Source organism: Hypomesus nipponensis, chromosome 25 (genome assembly GCF_054491055.1).
Source record: "Hypomesus nipponensis isolate SF chromosome 25, ASM5449105v1, whole genome shotgun sequence".
Lineage (NCBI taxonomy): Eukaryota > Metazoa > Chordata > Actinopteri > Osmeriformes > Osmeridae > Hypomesus > Hypomesus nipponensis.
Genome location: NC_140385.1, coordinates 818,325 through 835,000, shown reverse-complemented (window position 1 = coordinate 835,000; position 16,676 = coordinate 818,325). Strand labels below are relative to the sequence as shown.

At 54.1% G+C, this 16,676-nt stretch overlaps 3 protein-coding genes and 1 long non-coding RNA gene across 4 annotated transcripts in view; 1 reads left to right on the top strand and 3 right to left on the bottom strand.

Annotated features, from left to right (window-relative positions):
• otud4 (OTU deubiquitinase 4) overlaps positions 1–1,270 on the bottom strand; it is a 9,504-nt gene extending 8,234 nt beyond the window's left edge. The window contains 2 exon segments of the mRNA XM_084692049.1: positions 1–65; positions 570–1,270. The exon segment at positions 1–65 is cut by the window's left edge and continues 19 nt beyond it. Of these exon segments, the coding sequence (XP_084548175.1) occupies positions 1–65; positions 570–710 (206 nt within the window). The 5' untranslated portion in view covers positions 711–1,270.
• A 1,117-nt stretch (positions 1,271–2,387) lies between these two features.
• On the top strand, positions 2,388–8,633 carry LOC146221577 (SMAD family member 1-like). Its single transcript, XM_084691001.1, is given in 8 exon segments — positions 2,388–2,571; positions 3,028–3,243; positions 5,496–5,740; positions 5,743–5,791; positions 6,223–6,342; positions 6,712–6,933; positions 7,174–7,430; positions 7,698–8,633. Coding segments are annotated over 8 exon segments (1,437 nt in total). The 3' UTR covers positions 7,842–8,633.
• A 1,129-nt stretch (positions 8,634–9,762) lies between these two features.
• On the bottom strand, positions 9,763–13,830 carry LOC146221575 (uncharacterized). The gene is made up of 6 exons (XM_084692048.1): positions 13,543–13,830; positions 13,227–13,451; positions 13,114–13,145; positions 12,111–12,163; positions 11,827–12,018; positions 9,763–10,315 (listed from the first exon to the last, which is right to left on the bottom strand). The coding sequence occupies exons 1-6, from the start codon at positions 13,742–13,744 to the stop codon at positions 9,763–9,765; spliced, it is 1,257 nt and encodes a 418-aa protein (XP_084548174.1). The 5' UTR covers positions 13,745–13,830.
• Positions 12,279–12,981, bottom strand: LOC146221576 (uncharacterized). The gene is made up of 3 exons (XR_014746774.1): positions 12,849–12,981; positions 12,632–12,665; positions 12,279–12,342 (listed from the first exon to the last, which is right to left on the bottom strand). It is a non-coding gene; the product is annotated as an uncharacterized LOC146221576 (long non-coding RNA).
• Positions 13,831–16,676: the final 2,846 nt, after the last annotated feature.

Here is a 16,676-nt window from a genome sequence, read left to right as displayed (position 1 = left end):
TACCGCTTCAGATACTCCACGCAGGTGGCTCGCACTTTGGTGTGTTGGCTCTGACAGTGGAGTACCTAGTGGATGCCAAAAAAAACTTTTTAGACAAGTTATTGTTGAAACTAATATTTTTTTGCTGCGTCGCCTAATGTTGTTTTGCACCTGCGTGACGTGACTTTTCTGTGGTGAAAAGTTAGCTCCTAGTGCTGGACACCAACCTATGTTGTCACAGGTGCTACATTTAGCTAGTTTACAGGAAGTAAAAAGCGCTAGCGCCTGCTAGCATAGCCATCCGACACAACCAACTGAAACTACGCAGTTCTCGACCGACCTTAAGTCTCCATAAAGTTTTATTTAAGTTGTCCGTTAATATTATGTAACGGATGACACTGAAAATTATGTGACATGTCAATAACGTATCATACTGATTGATTTCACGAATAGTTTGAGTGGAAAAACATTGTTTATTAACTGCACGTGCAGGGCTAGAGGAAGGACAATCTACTGTACAGTACTAGTAGCTAGCATTGGTAGCGTTACTGAAACTAACCCCACACCTACAAGGAAAAACTCAACTGTACCTGTTCAGCAACCGCTCGAAACAAACAAGATCCGTCTTTGGCTATTTTCTTTCTGTGATAACCGATTGATTTCAAGTATTCGTCCATACATTTTTCCAAACCTTTCTCCTCGTTACTTTGCATGGGTGGGAAAGATTCCATGATTATGAGCGCTTCTTTGGCAGTTTCGCTTAACGCAAACCAACGCTAACTTTGGCTACCGGCACATTTAATTTGTCGACCAGCTAACGAATAACTATGTGTCTGAATAAATTGACGGTGCAAAGTCGGACAGAATAACTTAGCTATGTTTCGTTTCTTGTTTGTAGCTGTTTCGAAAATGTTCCTTTCGGTTTCCTTACGGCACCGGCAGTGACCGGCTATCGTTCACTAAGGTAGAACGCGGAATAGTGTTCATTTATGCCCCCGATCTTTTAAAGTTACTGAAATTTAACAGCATTCCTAGCACTTTACATCGGTATGATAAAATGCGACAATCTTCAACACGACTTGTTTTCATAAGCGTTCATATAGCTTAGTACTAGTGGCAAACACGCCCCCCTTTCCATGGCCGATATGAGACCTTCGATTTGACTCTTCTTGCTACGCCAGCTGTGAGAATTACGAAGGGGTCCTGGCTGAAACTTCCGGGCTGTCACTAATGTAAAACAAAACGAAGGGACCCATTGAAAAGTGGAATAGGTCCCGCCCTGCGCGCGCCGTGGGGAGGGCGCGGCGTTCACTCTCTACCGTGACGCCGAACTGGCCCGCTGGAGGACTCGAAGGTTGTTTTGGAAAGATTTTATTACTGAAAAGGTATGTTCAAATACATAAGTAACCTGTTTTGTCAGCAGGCCGTGAAGTGTAAAAACATATTGCATGCTACGTGGTGGCGGTCATTGTTTTAAATAGTTTATTAAAACACTAAAACACGAGTTATTTGCCGGATGTCGAGGTATCAAACTTTCCAGTCTATTGTGCTCGTTTTGCAGTTACAATCCCTACAGCGCGCCAGCGGATAACGATTTAACGCCCTGAATTTTTTTTTAAAGTCAGTTACAAATAAGTTATCGTTGATCTTTACCAAACGGTACATGTTTCATAGTAACGGTTGTTGCGGGTGCCTGCTTGTCCCGGTGCAGAACAGGCCTTTCTCTTGGTGATAAATAATGCACGAGCGCTCTTCCCCACGGGAGTCCCTTGGGACCACACTGGAGCGGAGCGCGCGGCTTTTGCTCCCCTCTCCGCCAGATACCCAACCCTGCCTCCCCCCGGACGGAGAGAATTGATTTTCGGTTCTGCAGAGAGGAACTGGATACGGTGTTGGATCCCACACCGGGGGTGATGGGGGAGCCTTATCTAGTTACCTCCGGTGTGTGTGTGTGTGTAAGAGTTGTGTTGACTGACCGGTATGTGTGTGTCCCTCATGCAGACTTTTGCACGTGACTCCTCCAGGTGTTTTCCAGACCGGTGACCCCTACCTGACCCCTCTATGCCTGCCAGCTGACCTGTAGACTGCAGACTACAAAAACAGCCCCATGGACTAACACAGCCTACCAACAAGCAGGCACACCCTCTCTGTGTGTGAGAGGCCCCTCCCCCCTCCGTGTGTGAGAGGCCCCTCCCCCCCTGTGTGTGAGAGGCCCCTCCCCCCCCGTGTGTGAGAGGCCCCTCCCCCCCCCCGTGTGTGAGAGGCCCCTCCCCCCCTGTGTGTGAGAGGCCCCTCCCCCCCTGTGTGTGAGAGGCCCCTCCCCCCCCGTGTGTGAGAGGCCCCTCCCCCCTGTGTGTGAGAGGCCCCTCCCCCCCTGTGTGTGAGAGGCCCCTCCCTCCCCCCCCAGAATGAACGTGACGTCGCTGTTCTCCTTCACCAGCCCGGCCGTGAAGAGGCTGCTGGGCTGGAAGCAGGGGGACGAGGAGGAGAAGTGGGCCGAGAAGGCCGTGGACGCGCTGGTGAAGAAACTGAAGAAGAAGAAGGGAGCAATGGAGGAACTGGAGAAGGCCCTGAGCTGCCCCGGACAGCCCAGTGAGTGGCCCCGTTCCAAACCAACCTCTAGACCCTATGGACAACTCTAGACAGCTCCAGACCCTATAGACAGCTCTAGACCCTATAGACAGCTCTAGACCCTGTAGACAGCTCCAGACCCTATAGACAGCTCTAGACGATATAGACAGCTCTAGACCCTGTAGACAGCTCCAGACCCTATAGACAGCTCTAGACGATATAGACAGCTCTAGACCCTGTAGACAGCTCTAGACCCTGTAGACAGCTCTAAGCCCTATAGACAACTCTTGACCCTGTACACAACTCTAGACCCTGTAGACAACTGTAGGCATTGTAGACAACTCTAGACCCTATTGACAGCTCTAGACCTTATAGAGGCTCTAGACCCTATAGACTGCCCAGCCCTAGACGCAATATAACAGTGTACCTGTCTCTCTGTGTGTGTGTATCTGTGTGGGTGTGTGTGTGTGTGTCCAGGCCAGTGTGTGACCATCCCCCGCTCCCTGGACGGTCGTCTCCAGGTGTCCCACAGGAAGGGCCTCCCTCATGTGATCTACTGCCGGGTGTGGCGCTGGCCGGACCTGCAGTCCCACCACGAGCTGCGGGCCCTGGACTGCTGCGTGTTCCCCTTCGGCTCCAAGCAGAAGGACGTCTGCATCAACCCATACCACTACCGGCGTGTGGACAGCCCCTGTGAGTAGGACCCACCCTACACACTAGTATATAGTGCACATTTATTTGATTTTTTTAACCTTTCAAAAGTTTTTTTCACCTAGTGAAAGGAGAAAACAGAGAAGCCTAAAGCAGAGTAGATTAAAGCAGAGTACAGTACAGTAGAGTCCTCATCAAGTACTCATCAAATATGCCAATATTTGTATAAATATATATTATTATTAGTGGTGGGCATAGATTATTTTTTTTAATCTACATTAATCTCACTGTAATCTTGGCGTTAATCTAGATTAACCTAGATTAAAATGGCTCATTTGAATTCCACCGAAGGCATTCAGAATATGTGTGCTACCCAAATAATGACTAAAAGTAAGTCTTTGAGAACGGGTTTCTCAAGCCAGGTGGAGCATTAGACGAGGGGCTCATCTCCTGTTTCCAAAATGCATCACAAACTGCTTGAGAAAGCTGTTCTACTATGATAATTGGTGATGAAAATAAATTATGTTCAATAAGATGTACTTGTGTTTATTAACTGTTTATTAGATTACTTAGCTTGGCTGATAGAGCTGTGCTGACGGGCTTGCCTCCATTGCACTCAAACATAGTAGTTTGACGACAACTCTTCCCCTGCGCTACATCATTAGTGCTTGGCCCGCCATCTTCTGCATTAGCTAAGGGATGCTTTGCCTTTAGGTGGTATTTGAGACTGGAAGAACTCCTACAGTAAACTAATTCCGCATAGCACAAGGTGCAAACCTTAGTCTTGTTGAGGTTTCCATTGGGAAGCTTCTTAAAAATACATTTTCCCTGAAGCAAACCAGGCGGCTTCATAGCTGCATCCATGTTAGCACGTCACGTTTGATTTGATAATTTCATACACAAGGTATACACACAGGTTCGAAGACTCGTTCTCACCCCCTACAGTGCAATTTGGCTCGGTATACATCCGCGCTAAAATATCAAGGTTAAAGTCATCATAGCTTACGTAGTATGGACCCAGCTCCCAACCCAACTTTGATTTTTTTTTTTATCGCCCGGTAAGAGTCTCACGTTAACGCAGCACATTAACGCCAATAACGGCCCACCACTAATTATTAGATTAGATTATAAAAAAACTTTCAGAAAAAAAAAATACTGTGAAAGGAGAGGAGAGGAGAGAAGAAGAGGGGAAAGGAAAAATAAATAGTAAAGTACTGATACGGTAACAAATTATTTGTACTTTGTTACTTCCCATCTCTGCTTAAACACTAGTGTGCACTTCCATACTAACCTGTAGTAGCAGTGGCGGTTCTAGCACAATATGCGCCCAGGGCAAGTTTATCACTTCAACCCCCACCCCCCCCCACCCCCCCGCCAGGGAGGAAGAAATCGTGTGCCGCCCCCTACCCCGTCGGCCGCCCCCCGACAGCGCCCTCTAAACGACCACCGCTACTACGTGGCTGCGACAAACGAAAACGAAACTGCTGCACGGCAAGCAGGGGTGCCTACAGCTGCCTGAAGGGGGCGCCAATATGCCAATTCCCCACAAACTGAAATGATCGATAAGAGAAAACCGCACAGAGATTTCTTCTCTTAATGCTCGTGCGCACCCCACGAGACATGGAAAAATGCCGCCCCGGTTGGCTGCCCGGTCTGCCCGTGCCTAAAACCGCCCCTGTGTAGTAGCCTATATACTTCCATACTAACCTGTAGTAGCCTATATACTTCCATACTAACCTGTAGTAGCCTATATACTTGCATACTAACCTGAAGTAGCCTATATACAGCCATACTAACCTGTAGTAGCCTATATACTTGCATACTAAGCTGTAGTAGCCTATATACTTCCATACTAACCTGTAGTAGCCTATATACTTGCATACTAAGCTGTAGTAGCCTATATACTTCCGTACTAACCTGTAGTAGCCTATATACAGCCATACTAACCTGTAGTAGCCTATATACAGCCATACTAACCTGTAGTAGCCTATATACAGCCATACTAACCTGTAGTAGCCTATATACTTCCGTACTAACCTGTAGTAGCCTATATACTTCCGTACTAACCTGTAGTAGCCTATATACTTCCGTACTAACCTGTAGTAGCCTATATACAGCCATACTAACCTGTAGTAGCCTATATACAGCCATACTAACCTGTAGTAGCCTATATACTTGCATACTAAGCTGTAGTAGCCTATATACTTCCGTACTAACCTGTAGTAGCCTATATACAGCCATACTAACCTGTAGTGCACCCCTCTCACCTGACCCTGTCTGGTCATGCTCCTCAGTGCTGCCCCCGGTGTTGGTCCCCAGGAACAACGAGCTGACCGCCCGGCCACCCATGCAGTCCCGTTACCACGGCGCCATCGACCACAACGAGCCGCTGATGCCCCACAATGCCACCTACCCAGAATCCTTTGCTGCAGGGTGCCCCGGGAATGGCATGGCCTTCCCCTGTTCCCCCGGCAACAGTTACCCCAGCTCACCAGGAAGTGGCTCCAGTAGCACCTCCGCCTTCCCCCCCTCCCCCCTCCTCCCCCCTCCCCCCTCAGCTCTGACGCAGACAGCCCCTTCCATGTACCAGGTAAGACCTCCCCCTCCCTCTCCCCACAGCCTACTCACTCTCTAAACCTGTGTGTGTGTGTAGCAGACACCCCTCCTCCAGCCTACTCACTCTCTAAGCCTGTGTGTGTGTGTGTGTGTGTGTGTGTAGCAGACACCCCTCCTCCAGCCTACTCACTCTCTAAACCTGTGTGTGTGTGTGTGTGTGTAGCAGACACCCCTCCTCCAGCCTACTCACTCTCTAAACCTGTGTGTGTGTGTGTGTGTAGCAGACACCCCTCCTCCAGCCTACTCACTCTCTAAACCTGTGTGTGTGTGTGTGTGTAGCAGACACCCCTCCTCCAGCCTACTCACTCTCTAAACCTGTGTGTGTGTGTGTGTGTGTGTGCAGCAGACACCCCTCCTCCAGCCTACTCACTCTCTAAACCTGTGTGTGTGTGTGTGTGTGTGTAGCAGACACCCCTCCTCCAGCCTACATGCCTCCAGATGAGTGTGTGAGTCAGGACTGCTCCCAGCCCATGGATACCAACCTCCTCGCCATGACGACTGGCCCCGACAACAGTAGCAGGCCAGGTAACCACAGCAACGCCCCACGCAAGACCAGAGGAGTGTGAAAGAGTCTATTTGTGAAATGACCTTCTGTTCATCCTCTCTTCTCCTCTCTCCTCTTCTCCTCTCTTCTCCTCTCCTCTTCTATCCTCCCTCCTCCTCCTCCACTCCACTCCTCTCCCCTCCCCTCCCCTCCCCTCCCCTCCCCTCCCCTCCCCTCCCCTCCCCTCCCCTCCCCTCCCCTCCCCTCCCCTCCCCTCCCCTCCCCTCCCCTCCCCTCCCCTCCTCTCCTCTCCTCTCCTCTCCTCTCCCCTCCTCTCCTCTCCTCTCCTCTCCTCTCCTCTCCTCTCCTCTCCTCTCCTCTCTCCCCTCCTCTCTCCTCTCCTCCTCCAGACCTCCAGGCAGTGCCCTATGAGGAACCTAAACACTGGTGTTCTGTGGTGTACTATGAGCTGAACAGCCGCGTGGGCGAGGCCTACCTGGCTTGTGACTCCAGCGTGCTGGTGGACGGCTTCACTGATCCCAGCAGCAGCCAGAGCCGCTTCTGCCTGGGCCTGCTCTCCAACGTCAACCGCAACTCCACCATCGAGAACACGCGCAGGCACATCGGCAAGGGTGAGGCACACACACACGGATACACACACGCAGCCTCTCTCTCACACACACACACAGTCTCTCACACACACACACACACGGTCTCTCTCATACACACACACACGGATACACAAACGCAGCCTCTCTCACACACACACACGCAGCCTATCTCACACACACACACACACGGATACACACACACACACGGATACACACACACTCCAGTTAGCTGACGTCCTGATCCCCCCCTCCCCCCTCCAGGAGTGCACCTGTACTACGTTGGGGGGGAGGTGTATGCGGAGTGTCTGTCTGCCAGCAGCATCTTCGTGCAGAGCAGGAACTGTAACCAGCAGCACGGCTTCCACCCCACCACCGTGTGTAAGATCCCCAGCGGCTGCAGCCTCAAGATTTTCAACAACCAGGAGTTTGCCCGCCTGCTGGCCCAGTCCGTCAACCACGGCTTCGAGGCTGTCTACGAGCTCACCAAGATGTGCACCGTGCGCCTGAGCTTCGTCAAGGTAACCCTGGGGGTCAGGGGTCACGGGGGAGATGGAGGGGGAGGGATGGAGTTCTGAGAGGAGGAGGTGGAGAGAGGGAGAGGGGAGGGATGGAGGTCTGAGAGGAGGAGGTAGAGAGAGGGAGAGGGGAGGGATGGAGGTCTCAGAGGGAGAGGAAGGGATGGAGGTTTGAGAGGAGGGTGTTATACAGGTATACAGATCTCAGGAGTGAGAGATGTTGTTGGTCCTTCCCACTCATTGACTGTGTGTGTGTGTGTGTGTGTGCAGGGCTGGGGAGCAGAGTACCACCGGCAGGATGTGACCAGCACCCCCTGCTGGATAGAGGTGCACCTGCATGGGCCCCTGCAGTGGCTGGACAAGGTGCTCACTCAAATGGGCTCTCCTCACAACGCCATATCCTCTGTATCCTAACACACACACACCCAACATACATACAGACACACCTAACACGCACACACCTGACACACACAGACACACCTGACACACACAGACACATCCTATCACACACACACACCTAACACGCATACCACACACACCTCCCACACACAGCAATCATCTGCTGAGAACACTGACACACCAGGAGGATCTGGAGCTGTGACCATCTGGGCTCGGCTAGCTCTGCCTGAGCAGCCTGGACAATCAGGAAGCAGTCTCTTATCTGAACACTGATCGTTGCTCCACTGTTTTTGCCATACTGCCCAGCAAGCGTGTGGGGGTGGGCTCATATTATAGTTCTGTGTTGTGACTAGAGTAGGATGTGTATGTACCATGTATGTGTGGGGTGGAAGGATTAGTAATGTGCAACCTCTTGATGTAGTGTTAGGTTGCTATTTAACCTGCCTGTCTGTCTGACCTTTACCCCCTGGTCTGAGTGTTCGTCCTGATGGAGAGAGCTGACCTCGAGGCCAGTGTAGAGGAAAGTGTTTGTTGTTCCTGAGTGTCTGCCACAACTATTTTAGAGCAGCAGTGAACATTTACTTTTCTGCAGGTGACAACTGTACACACACAGGGCAAACACACTCACACACACGCACTGAACAAACATCTACAGCCATTTGATGCTTTTAATACGGTCAGAATATTTTATTAGTTTCCTCCACCGTTTGAACTGACACCCAGAAGCAGGTCCCGACATTTCTGAGGGATCTCTTAGCAGTCCGGGATGAGATTAAACTAATAAAATCATGTTTCATATAGAATAAACCTTGTGTGTTTTATTCGTCTGTTTTGTGTCCGTCTGCTAGTTGTATTCAGGTAGCGGGATGACAGCATGGTATTTAGGGCGCACGCTCCAGCTGTAGCCTATGAACAAATTTCGTTTGTGTTTTTAAAGCCGTTTTCTACTTTATGTAGGTCAATTATTCAGTGGTTCGGGATTCTAAGTCTAGTTAGCGGTAAGTTAGCAGGTTCGTTCCGCTAGTAGCGGACAGCAGAACGGAACAGGGCCACACTATGCTGTTACCAGGTAACGACGTGTTTGGAGCGAGTCCGTTGCCTAGTGACGTTTGAAGACGCGAAGAACGAGCGCGCCAGTAGCTCTTCTCCCTCCGCAGCGCGAGACAAACTCTTGACTGTGGATCTGGGCCGCGCGCTGTAGCCCACTCCGCTCTTCCTTCGTATTCAAAGTCAGAGCCAGTTTGGAACGAAGTCATTACCTTCTGTTAACGTTTTAACGATCTGAAAGAAACAAGAGGATGACTGATGAGGAGCAGGCGCATGAGCATGGGGCCGTCACATTGTTTAAGAACGGCCCCGCGAGCCCAGACCGTCCAGAAGAGTCCGCTAACAGTCGTCAGGAACCTAGCGAGCTGGAGAGGATCCGCCGGGCTGCACGGTTAGCTTGGGAGAGAGAAGCGCGCCTCCAGGACAACAGTTTGACCACTTACCGGGGTCAACACTCCACCAAAACACTGGACGAACCGACAAGCAGCCGCGCGCACCCGTCCTCTCCCACCCGCCGACACCGCCCCCACCCCTGCAGCTAGGACACCGCGGGAACGAGCTGGATGGCGTGGTACAGATGACAAGACCACTTCTGATAAAGTCTGAGAAAAACTTAGGCGTGTGTGTGTATTAATGTAGTCCTTTACACATATGAATGTAAACATCCCAACAGACGATAGGAGACTGAATAAAGGCAGACAGGTTGGTAAATATTGAGGCTGCGTTTATAAAGCCCGTGCATCAAGCATATACAGACATACATACATACATACAGTAGAGCTGGATATACACACAGCCTGTAGTCCTCAGTCCACTACCTGCATGATTATCACCTATCATTTAAAGTCCTGAGGACTGGGAGGGAGGGGGAGCTACTGTTGGTACAGATTCAAGTGTGTCTGGTCAGACCCAGGTAGCTGAGCAGGGAGAGTTTGAGGGAGGAGGGGGGGCAGGGGGCCGGGGGGCCTCGGGGGGTGCGTAGCCCCAGGGAGAGCAGGGTGGTGATGGGTACAAGGGGAGACAGCCCCCCCCCTCCCCCCCTCGGGGACAGAGGGGGGCAGAGGGAGGGGGGCAGGAGGAGTGTGGGGCCCCAGGCGGAGGTGTGTGTGTGCGGGCCGGAGGGTGTGTGTGTGTGTGCGGGGTGTTTGATCTTACAGTGCAGGCGGAGGCTGTCTCTGCGCTTGGCGCTGTACGGACAGAAGTCGCAGGTGAACGGTCGCTCGCCCGTGTGCACGCGCACGTGTTCTATCAGCTTATTGGCTGTCCGGGCCAGGTGGCCACACCTCTCGCATCGGTACTGGTTGCCTTGGCGATGCCCCCTGACGTGAGCCAGGAGCTCCGGTTGCCCTGGAAACGACCTTTGGCAGATGCGGCAGCAGTGTTCCGTCGGCGGGGGAGGGCCCACGCGGGTTTCCATGGCAACTGGTCCGGTGGGGGAGCATCTGGGGGGCAGAACACAATGTCACGACACACACACACACACCGACCACATACACACACCACACACACACACCACGTACACACACGCACGTGCCACCTCACACACATTTACAGACATATGCGTGTGTACATTGACACAGACACACACAGTGGGCAGACACTAGAAGCGAAGGCACACACAAACAGGACCGGGACTGAAAGCACAGCTCTGGCTAGAGGTGGGCGTGAGGGAGCATCTGTCTGGAGAAGAAGGTGACATTGGAACCACTGAGGGAGGGGAGAGAGGAAGAGAGGAGGGGAGGAGAGGAGGGGAGAGGAAGAGAGGAGGGGAAGAGAGGAGGGGAGGAGAGGAGGGGAGGAGAGGAGGGGAGAGGAAGAGAGGAGGGGAGGAGAGGAGGGGAGAGGAAGAGAGGAGGGGAGGAGAGGAGGGGAGAGGAAGAGAGGAGAGGAAGAGAAGAGGGGAGGACACATAGAATGAGCGCCACTTACATTTACATAGCCCCTCCCCTCTGAGCAGGGCCCCATAGCCCCTCCCCTCTGAGCAGGGCCCCAACAGACCAGCTCACACCCTGCAGGACAGAACTACCTCAGAGAGGGCTGCACACACACACACACACACACACACAACCACTTATTCTACCACACACAAACACTCAACGACACACAAACACAAACACACACATGTATGCACGCGTACACACACCCACCCTGCAGGACAGAAGACCTCAGAGGGTTACACACACTCACACACACACCTACAGTACCCCCCCTACTACTCCAGCAACAAATTCCACGTGTGTGTATGTGTGTGTGTATGTGTGTGTGTATGTGTGTGTGTGTGTGTATGGTGTGAGTGTGTGTATGGTGTGAGTGTGTGTGTATGGTGTGTGTATGGTGTGTGTATGGTGTGTGTATGGCGTGTGTATGGCGTGTGTATGGTGTGAGTGTGTGTGTATGGTGTGTGTATGGTGTGTGTATGGTGTGTGTATGGTGTGAGTGTGTGTATGGTGTGTGTATGGTGTGAGTGTGTGTGTATGGTGTGTGTGTGTGTGTATGGTGTGTGTATGGTGTGTGTGTGTGTGTATGGTGTGTGTATGGTGTGTGTATGGTGTGAGTGTGTGTGTATGGTGTGTGTATGGTGTGAGTGTGTGTGTATGGTGTGTGTATGGTGTGTGTGTGTGTGTATGGTGTGTGTATGGTGTGTGTATGGTGTGAGTGTGTGTATGGTGTGTGTATGGTGTGTGTGTGTGTGTATGGTGTGTGTATGGTGTGTGTGTGTGTGTATGGTGTGTGTATGGTGTGTGTGTGTGTGTATGGTGTGAGTGTGTGTGTATGGTGTGTGTATGGTGTGTGTGTATGGTGTGTGTATGGTGTGTGTGTGTGTGTGTGTGTGTATGGTGTGAGTGTGTGTGTATGGTGTGTGTATGGTGTGTGTGTGTGTGTATGGTGTGTGTATGGTGTGTGTATGGTGTGAGTGTGTGTATGGTGTGTGTATGGTGTGTGAGTGCGCTACCTGAGCTCCCCAGCTTGTGTCCCCTCAGGTGTGTGTGAGCTGGCGTGGGCGCTCATCTCTGCCTCCTCATTGGTGGAGAGGTCACACACACTGCAGCGCAGCGAGAAGGCTCTGCTCTCCCATTGGCGGTGCTCTGTCATGTGACTCTGGAACAGGCCACGCCCCTCCGTCTCAAACCCGCAGACATGACACCTGTAGGAGGGCAGAGCAGTGGAGTGTGTGTGTGTGTGTGTGTGTGAGAGAGTGTGTGTGTGTGTGTGTGTGTGTGTGTGTGCATGTGTTACCTGTAGTAATAGAGACATCCCAAGGTGTGGTTTTGACTGAGACCATTCTCACTCTCTGAAATAGAAAAACAAGACAAGATAAGGCGCACACACACACACACACACACACACACACACACACACACACACAGTACTCAGAACCCCTCCCAGGTGTGTGTGTGTACCTGATGGATGTTGAGCACCCTGGGCCATGGGAGGTGGTGTGCGTGTCGGACAGACTTCCTGGACAGGACTGGGGAGCAGAGGACACACACACACACACACAGACACACACACAGACACAGACACAGACACACACACACACACAGACACACACACAGACACACACACACAGACACACAGACACACACAGACACACACACAGACACACACACAGACACACACACAGACACACACAGACACACACACAGACACACAGGTGAGTTGGACTGTGTACCTGTGGGGATGAGGCGTGTAGCAGGTGTGTGTGTAGCAGGCGTGTGTCTTTAGCAGGTGTGTGTGTGTGTTTGAGTGAGACTCACCTGCTGTGGATAGCCCTGTGGTCCCGTACTCTCTCTGAAAGGACAGACATGTTTTGGGTTAAGGTTAAGGATTAGGGGTAAGGTAAAGGTTAGGGAAAATCTGATTCTTATAGGGACTGACTGATCTGTCCTCACAAGGATGTGTGAGAGTGTGTGTGGAAGAGAGAGAGAGTGTGTCTGTGTGTGTGTGTGTGTGTGTGGGTGTGTGTGTGTGTACCAGAGAGCTGCAGCAGGAGAGCAGATGCCAGCTTGACTGAGATGTCCTGACAGAACAGATCTCTCTGGAACAACTCCTCCATCTTAGGCAGGCCTGGGTCAGGGTCAGGGGTCAGACCAGGGTCAGGGTTGATGGAAGGGTTAGGGGTCGAGCCAGGGTCAGGCTTGAGGGCTGGGTCAGGGGTCAGGGCTGGGTCAGGGTTGAGGGCTGGGTCAGGGGTCGGGGCAGGGGGTGGGGAGGGCTGGTCCATCTCCTCCTCCTTGACCCTTAACCCCTGGATGTTCACTTCCTGGCGCTCTGTCATTGGAGGAGAAGAGGTGATCAGGTCACAAGGAGTCAGGGTGACTGTGACGTGTGTGTTGGGTGTGACGTGTGTACCTGAGAGTTTCCTGAGTAATTGAGAGGCGAGGGTGTGTGTGTCCCCATCGGGGCCCCTGTAGTCCTGGGTCTGGGTCAGGCTGGGCGGCTCAGGGCTGGCCCCAGGGCCGTCTGGGGAGGGGGCCAGGCCAGGCTCCCCCTGCTGCTGCCCACAGATCAGCCCTCCTCCCTGGGGCTCCTGCTTCACTCCAGCCCCAGGCTTCATCACGGTCTGCTGGGTGGCCTCTGAGAGAAGAGACATATGATCAGACCTGCTTCTGAGCTGATGAGTGTGAGTGTGTGTGTGTGTGTGTGTGTGTGTGTGTGTGTGAGGTACCTGACAGTCTGATGAGCAGGTCGGAGGCAGTCTTGGTGGTGATGTCGGGGCTGAACAGAGACAGGGCCGCGGGCAGACAGGACGCTGCGTGCGTGCTGGGCCGGTGTCTGCTGCGTTTGGGGGTGGCAGTGTTGGAGCGCGCTCTGTTCCTCTTGCGAGTGTGTTGCGGTGGGAAGGGGGCAGAGATTTCTTTTTCCTGCATCTCTTGCTTCACCGAGCCAGAGGGGGGGGGGAGCAGCCAGACCCTTAGCCCAGGACAGGGCCTCCGCCCTGGGGCTTGAGGCTGGCGATCGGCCCCTCTCCCCCATGGGACGGCTTGCTGGAGCTCTGGAGGTCTGGACCAGAGATGGAGATGGAGGGAGGGGCAGGGACGGGGAGGAGGGGGGTGGGTTTGACCTTGCCACCTTCCCCCCCTGACCTTTGACCCTCCGTGAGAGGGCAGCCAAGGTGGAGCTGGCAGACGTGGTCTGGGGCTCACTGGGGGAGGTGGGGGGGAGAGAGGGGGAGGCAGGGGGGAGGGAGGCGGGGAGAGAGGGGGAGGCGGGAGCTAGCTCCCCCACCAGACCCTGTAAGGGGTCGCGTCCACACAGCAAGGCCAGGAGAGAGGAGAGAGAGAGGGGCTCCACATCCTGCCCTGAACCCTGCCCTGAACCCTGCCCTAGGTTAGGGAGGGTGGGGGGAAGGCTGGGGGCTGGGTTAGGGAGGGTGGGTGTTGTACTAGGGAGGGTGTGGGTGGGGGTGAGGGTGGGGGTGGGGGTGAGGGTGGAGGTGAGAGCGGGGGTGGGGGTGAGGGTGGAGGTGAGAGCGGGGGTGAGGGTGATAATGAGCACTGGAGATGTGCCCAAAGTTGAGGTGAGAAGGGGACAAGCTTGCATGCTCTGCCCAGCCCTGGGGGCCTCCCTCTGGGCGTCCCCCTGGTGCCTGAGCCTCTCTGTCTCCACCTGGGGATCAATGGGGGCGGAGGGGGGAGGCAGAGGGGAGGTGGAGGGGGGAGGCAGGGGGGAGGTGGAGGGGGGAGGCAGAGGGGAGGTGGAGGGGGGAGGCAGAGGGGATGTGGAGGGGGGAGGCAGAGGGGAGGTGGTGGGGGGAGGCAGGGGGGAGGCGGGAGGCAGAGGGGATGTGGTGGGGGGAGTCAGGGGGGAGGCGGGAGGCAGAGGGGAGGTGGAGGGAGGAGGCAGGGGGGAAGTGGAGGGGGGAGGCATGGGAGAGGTGGAGGGGGGGGACAGGCGAGAGGCGGGAGGCAGAGGGAAGGTGGAGGGGGGAGGCAGGGGGGAGGTGGAGGGGGGAGGCAGAGGGGAGGTGGAGGGGGGAGGCAGAGGGGATGTGGAGGGGGGAGGCAGAGGGGAGGTGGTGGGGGGAGGCAGGGGGGAGGCGGGAGGCAGAGGGGATGTGGTGGGGGGAGGCAGGGGGGCGGCGGGAGGCAGAGGGGAGGTGGAGGGGGGAGGCAGGGGGGAAGTGGAGGGGGGAGGCATGGGAGAGGTGGAGGGGGGGGACAGGCGAGAGGCGGGAGGCAGAGGGAAGGTGGAGGGGGGAGGCAGGGGGGAGGTGGAGGGGGGAGGCAGAGGGAAGGTGGAGGGGGGAGGCAGGGGGGAGGTGGTGGGGGGAGGCAGGGGGGAGGTGGAGGGGGGAGGCTGGGGGGAGATGGAGGGGGGAGGCAGGGGGGAGGCGGGAGGCAGAGGGGAAGTGGAGGGGGGAGGCAGGGGGTAAGTGGAGTTGTCCAGTGTCTCACCAGGGTGGTCCTTATCTGAGAGGAGAGAAAACAGTATAAATACAAAGACATAGAGGGTCAGAGAACATTTTTAGAGAGAGAATGGAGGAGAGACAGAGAGCGAGAGACAGACAGCGAGAGACAGAGACAGAGGCAGAGACAGAGAGAGAGAGAGAGAGAGAGAGAGAGAGAGAGAGAGAGAGAGAGAGGGAGAAAGAGAGAGAGAGAGGGAGAGAGGGAAGGATGGAGAGGGGGAGAGAGATAACTTACAGTAACACGGGGTTAGATATACACAGTGCCTTGGCAGATCTGTTACCATGGTTACCCCGAGTGCTCCTCCATAGGGGTCGCAGCAGGTCGCAGCTCATGAATATTCATGAGCTGTAAATATTCCATACAGGGTGTTCTCGCGCCCTCCCTCCGTCCGTCCGTCCCTCCCTCCCTCTCTCTCAAAGTGTGACTTAATACTCGCTCTTCTGGGGGTTAGGGAACAAGTGAACAAGGAAACCCTTCGGTGATAGTCTAGAAAAGGGAACAAGGTCACGAGAGAGGCGCTGGCTGTAGCCTAACCGTTGAACCCGACGGCTACCCGTGCGCGGTGTGACACATAGACTCCTTAAACCGTGTATTTTCTACACCGAGGTAAATCTAGGCTACGGACTGGTTGCGCGCCACCGAGCGCTGCTCCCATCATTGTGTGCCTACTGTGCACCCCCGGTAACCGGGTTAGACATTTGATCCGACTCCCCGGTGTTCTCTGACTAACACATGATTAACATCACGGTTTGCGACTGACATGACAATAAGGAAAATACCGTAATCGGCTGTCTGCCTAAAAACTGCCGGTCATACTGACGGTTCGCATCCTCGCGGACAGAGCCGTTACTGATGTCAGCCCCCGTGTCACGGCTGGCTCACCCGCTTCTGTACCAACATGGCTGCCGGTAGCAGCGGACCTAAAAAGGTGAAATATTCATTCCACTCGCGCCGTATTCTTCCCGGTAATATCTGTAACCCCGGTGAACTTACCGGTCGGGGGAGATCACGTAGAAACGCTAATCCGACAAACACACTTACCGGAGCTGAGGTGCTGAGGCTGTCCCTGCTTTTTCCGGGGCATATCGCTCTTACATTCTTCCTCTTGTACGGGAGGAAGAGTAGCCTAGTCGAACGGTGTAAATGTCGCCGCGCTCACCGTGTCCCCGGGAGTGGAAGGAGAGGGCACTGCACCGGGGCAGACGAGATCAGTCACTGTCGGTAGAATGCTGCTTCCCGGGTCCCGCGACAAGAAAGCGGGGCGAGATGATGTTGCTAGAGCGAGCGGGTCCGTAACGGGATCAAAGGGCAAGAGCAACAGAGGACACAAGCGCACGCGCGCGCGCACTCTCTCTCTCTATCTCTCTCTCTCTTTCTCTCTCTCTCTCTC

What these genes read in the sequence shown, in the direction of transcription:
- LOC146221575 (XM_084692048.1), bottom strand. Translation starts at nt 13,744, where the DNA reads ATGCAGGAAAAAGAAATCTCTGCCCCCTTCCCACCGCAACACACTCGC. An exon ending in CCTGCTCATCAGACTGTCAG is followed by an intron (nt 13,452 to 13,542) that starts GTACCTCACACA and finishes CTCTTCTCTCAG; the next exon opens with AGGCCACCCAGCAGACCGTG. An exon ending in ACACAAGCTGGGGAGCTCAG is followed by an intron (nt 10,316 to 11,826) that starts GTAGCGCACTCA and finishes TCTGCCCCCCAG; the next exon opens with ATGCTCCCCCACCGGACCAG.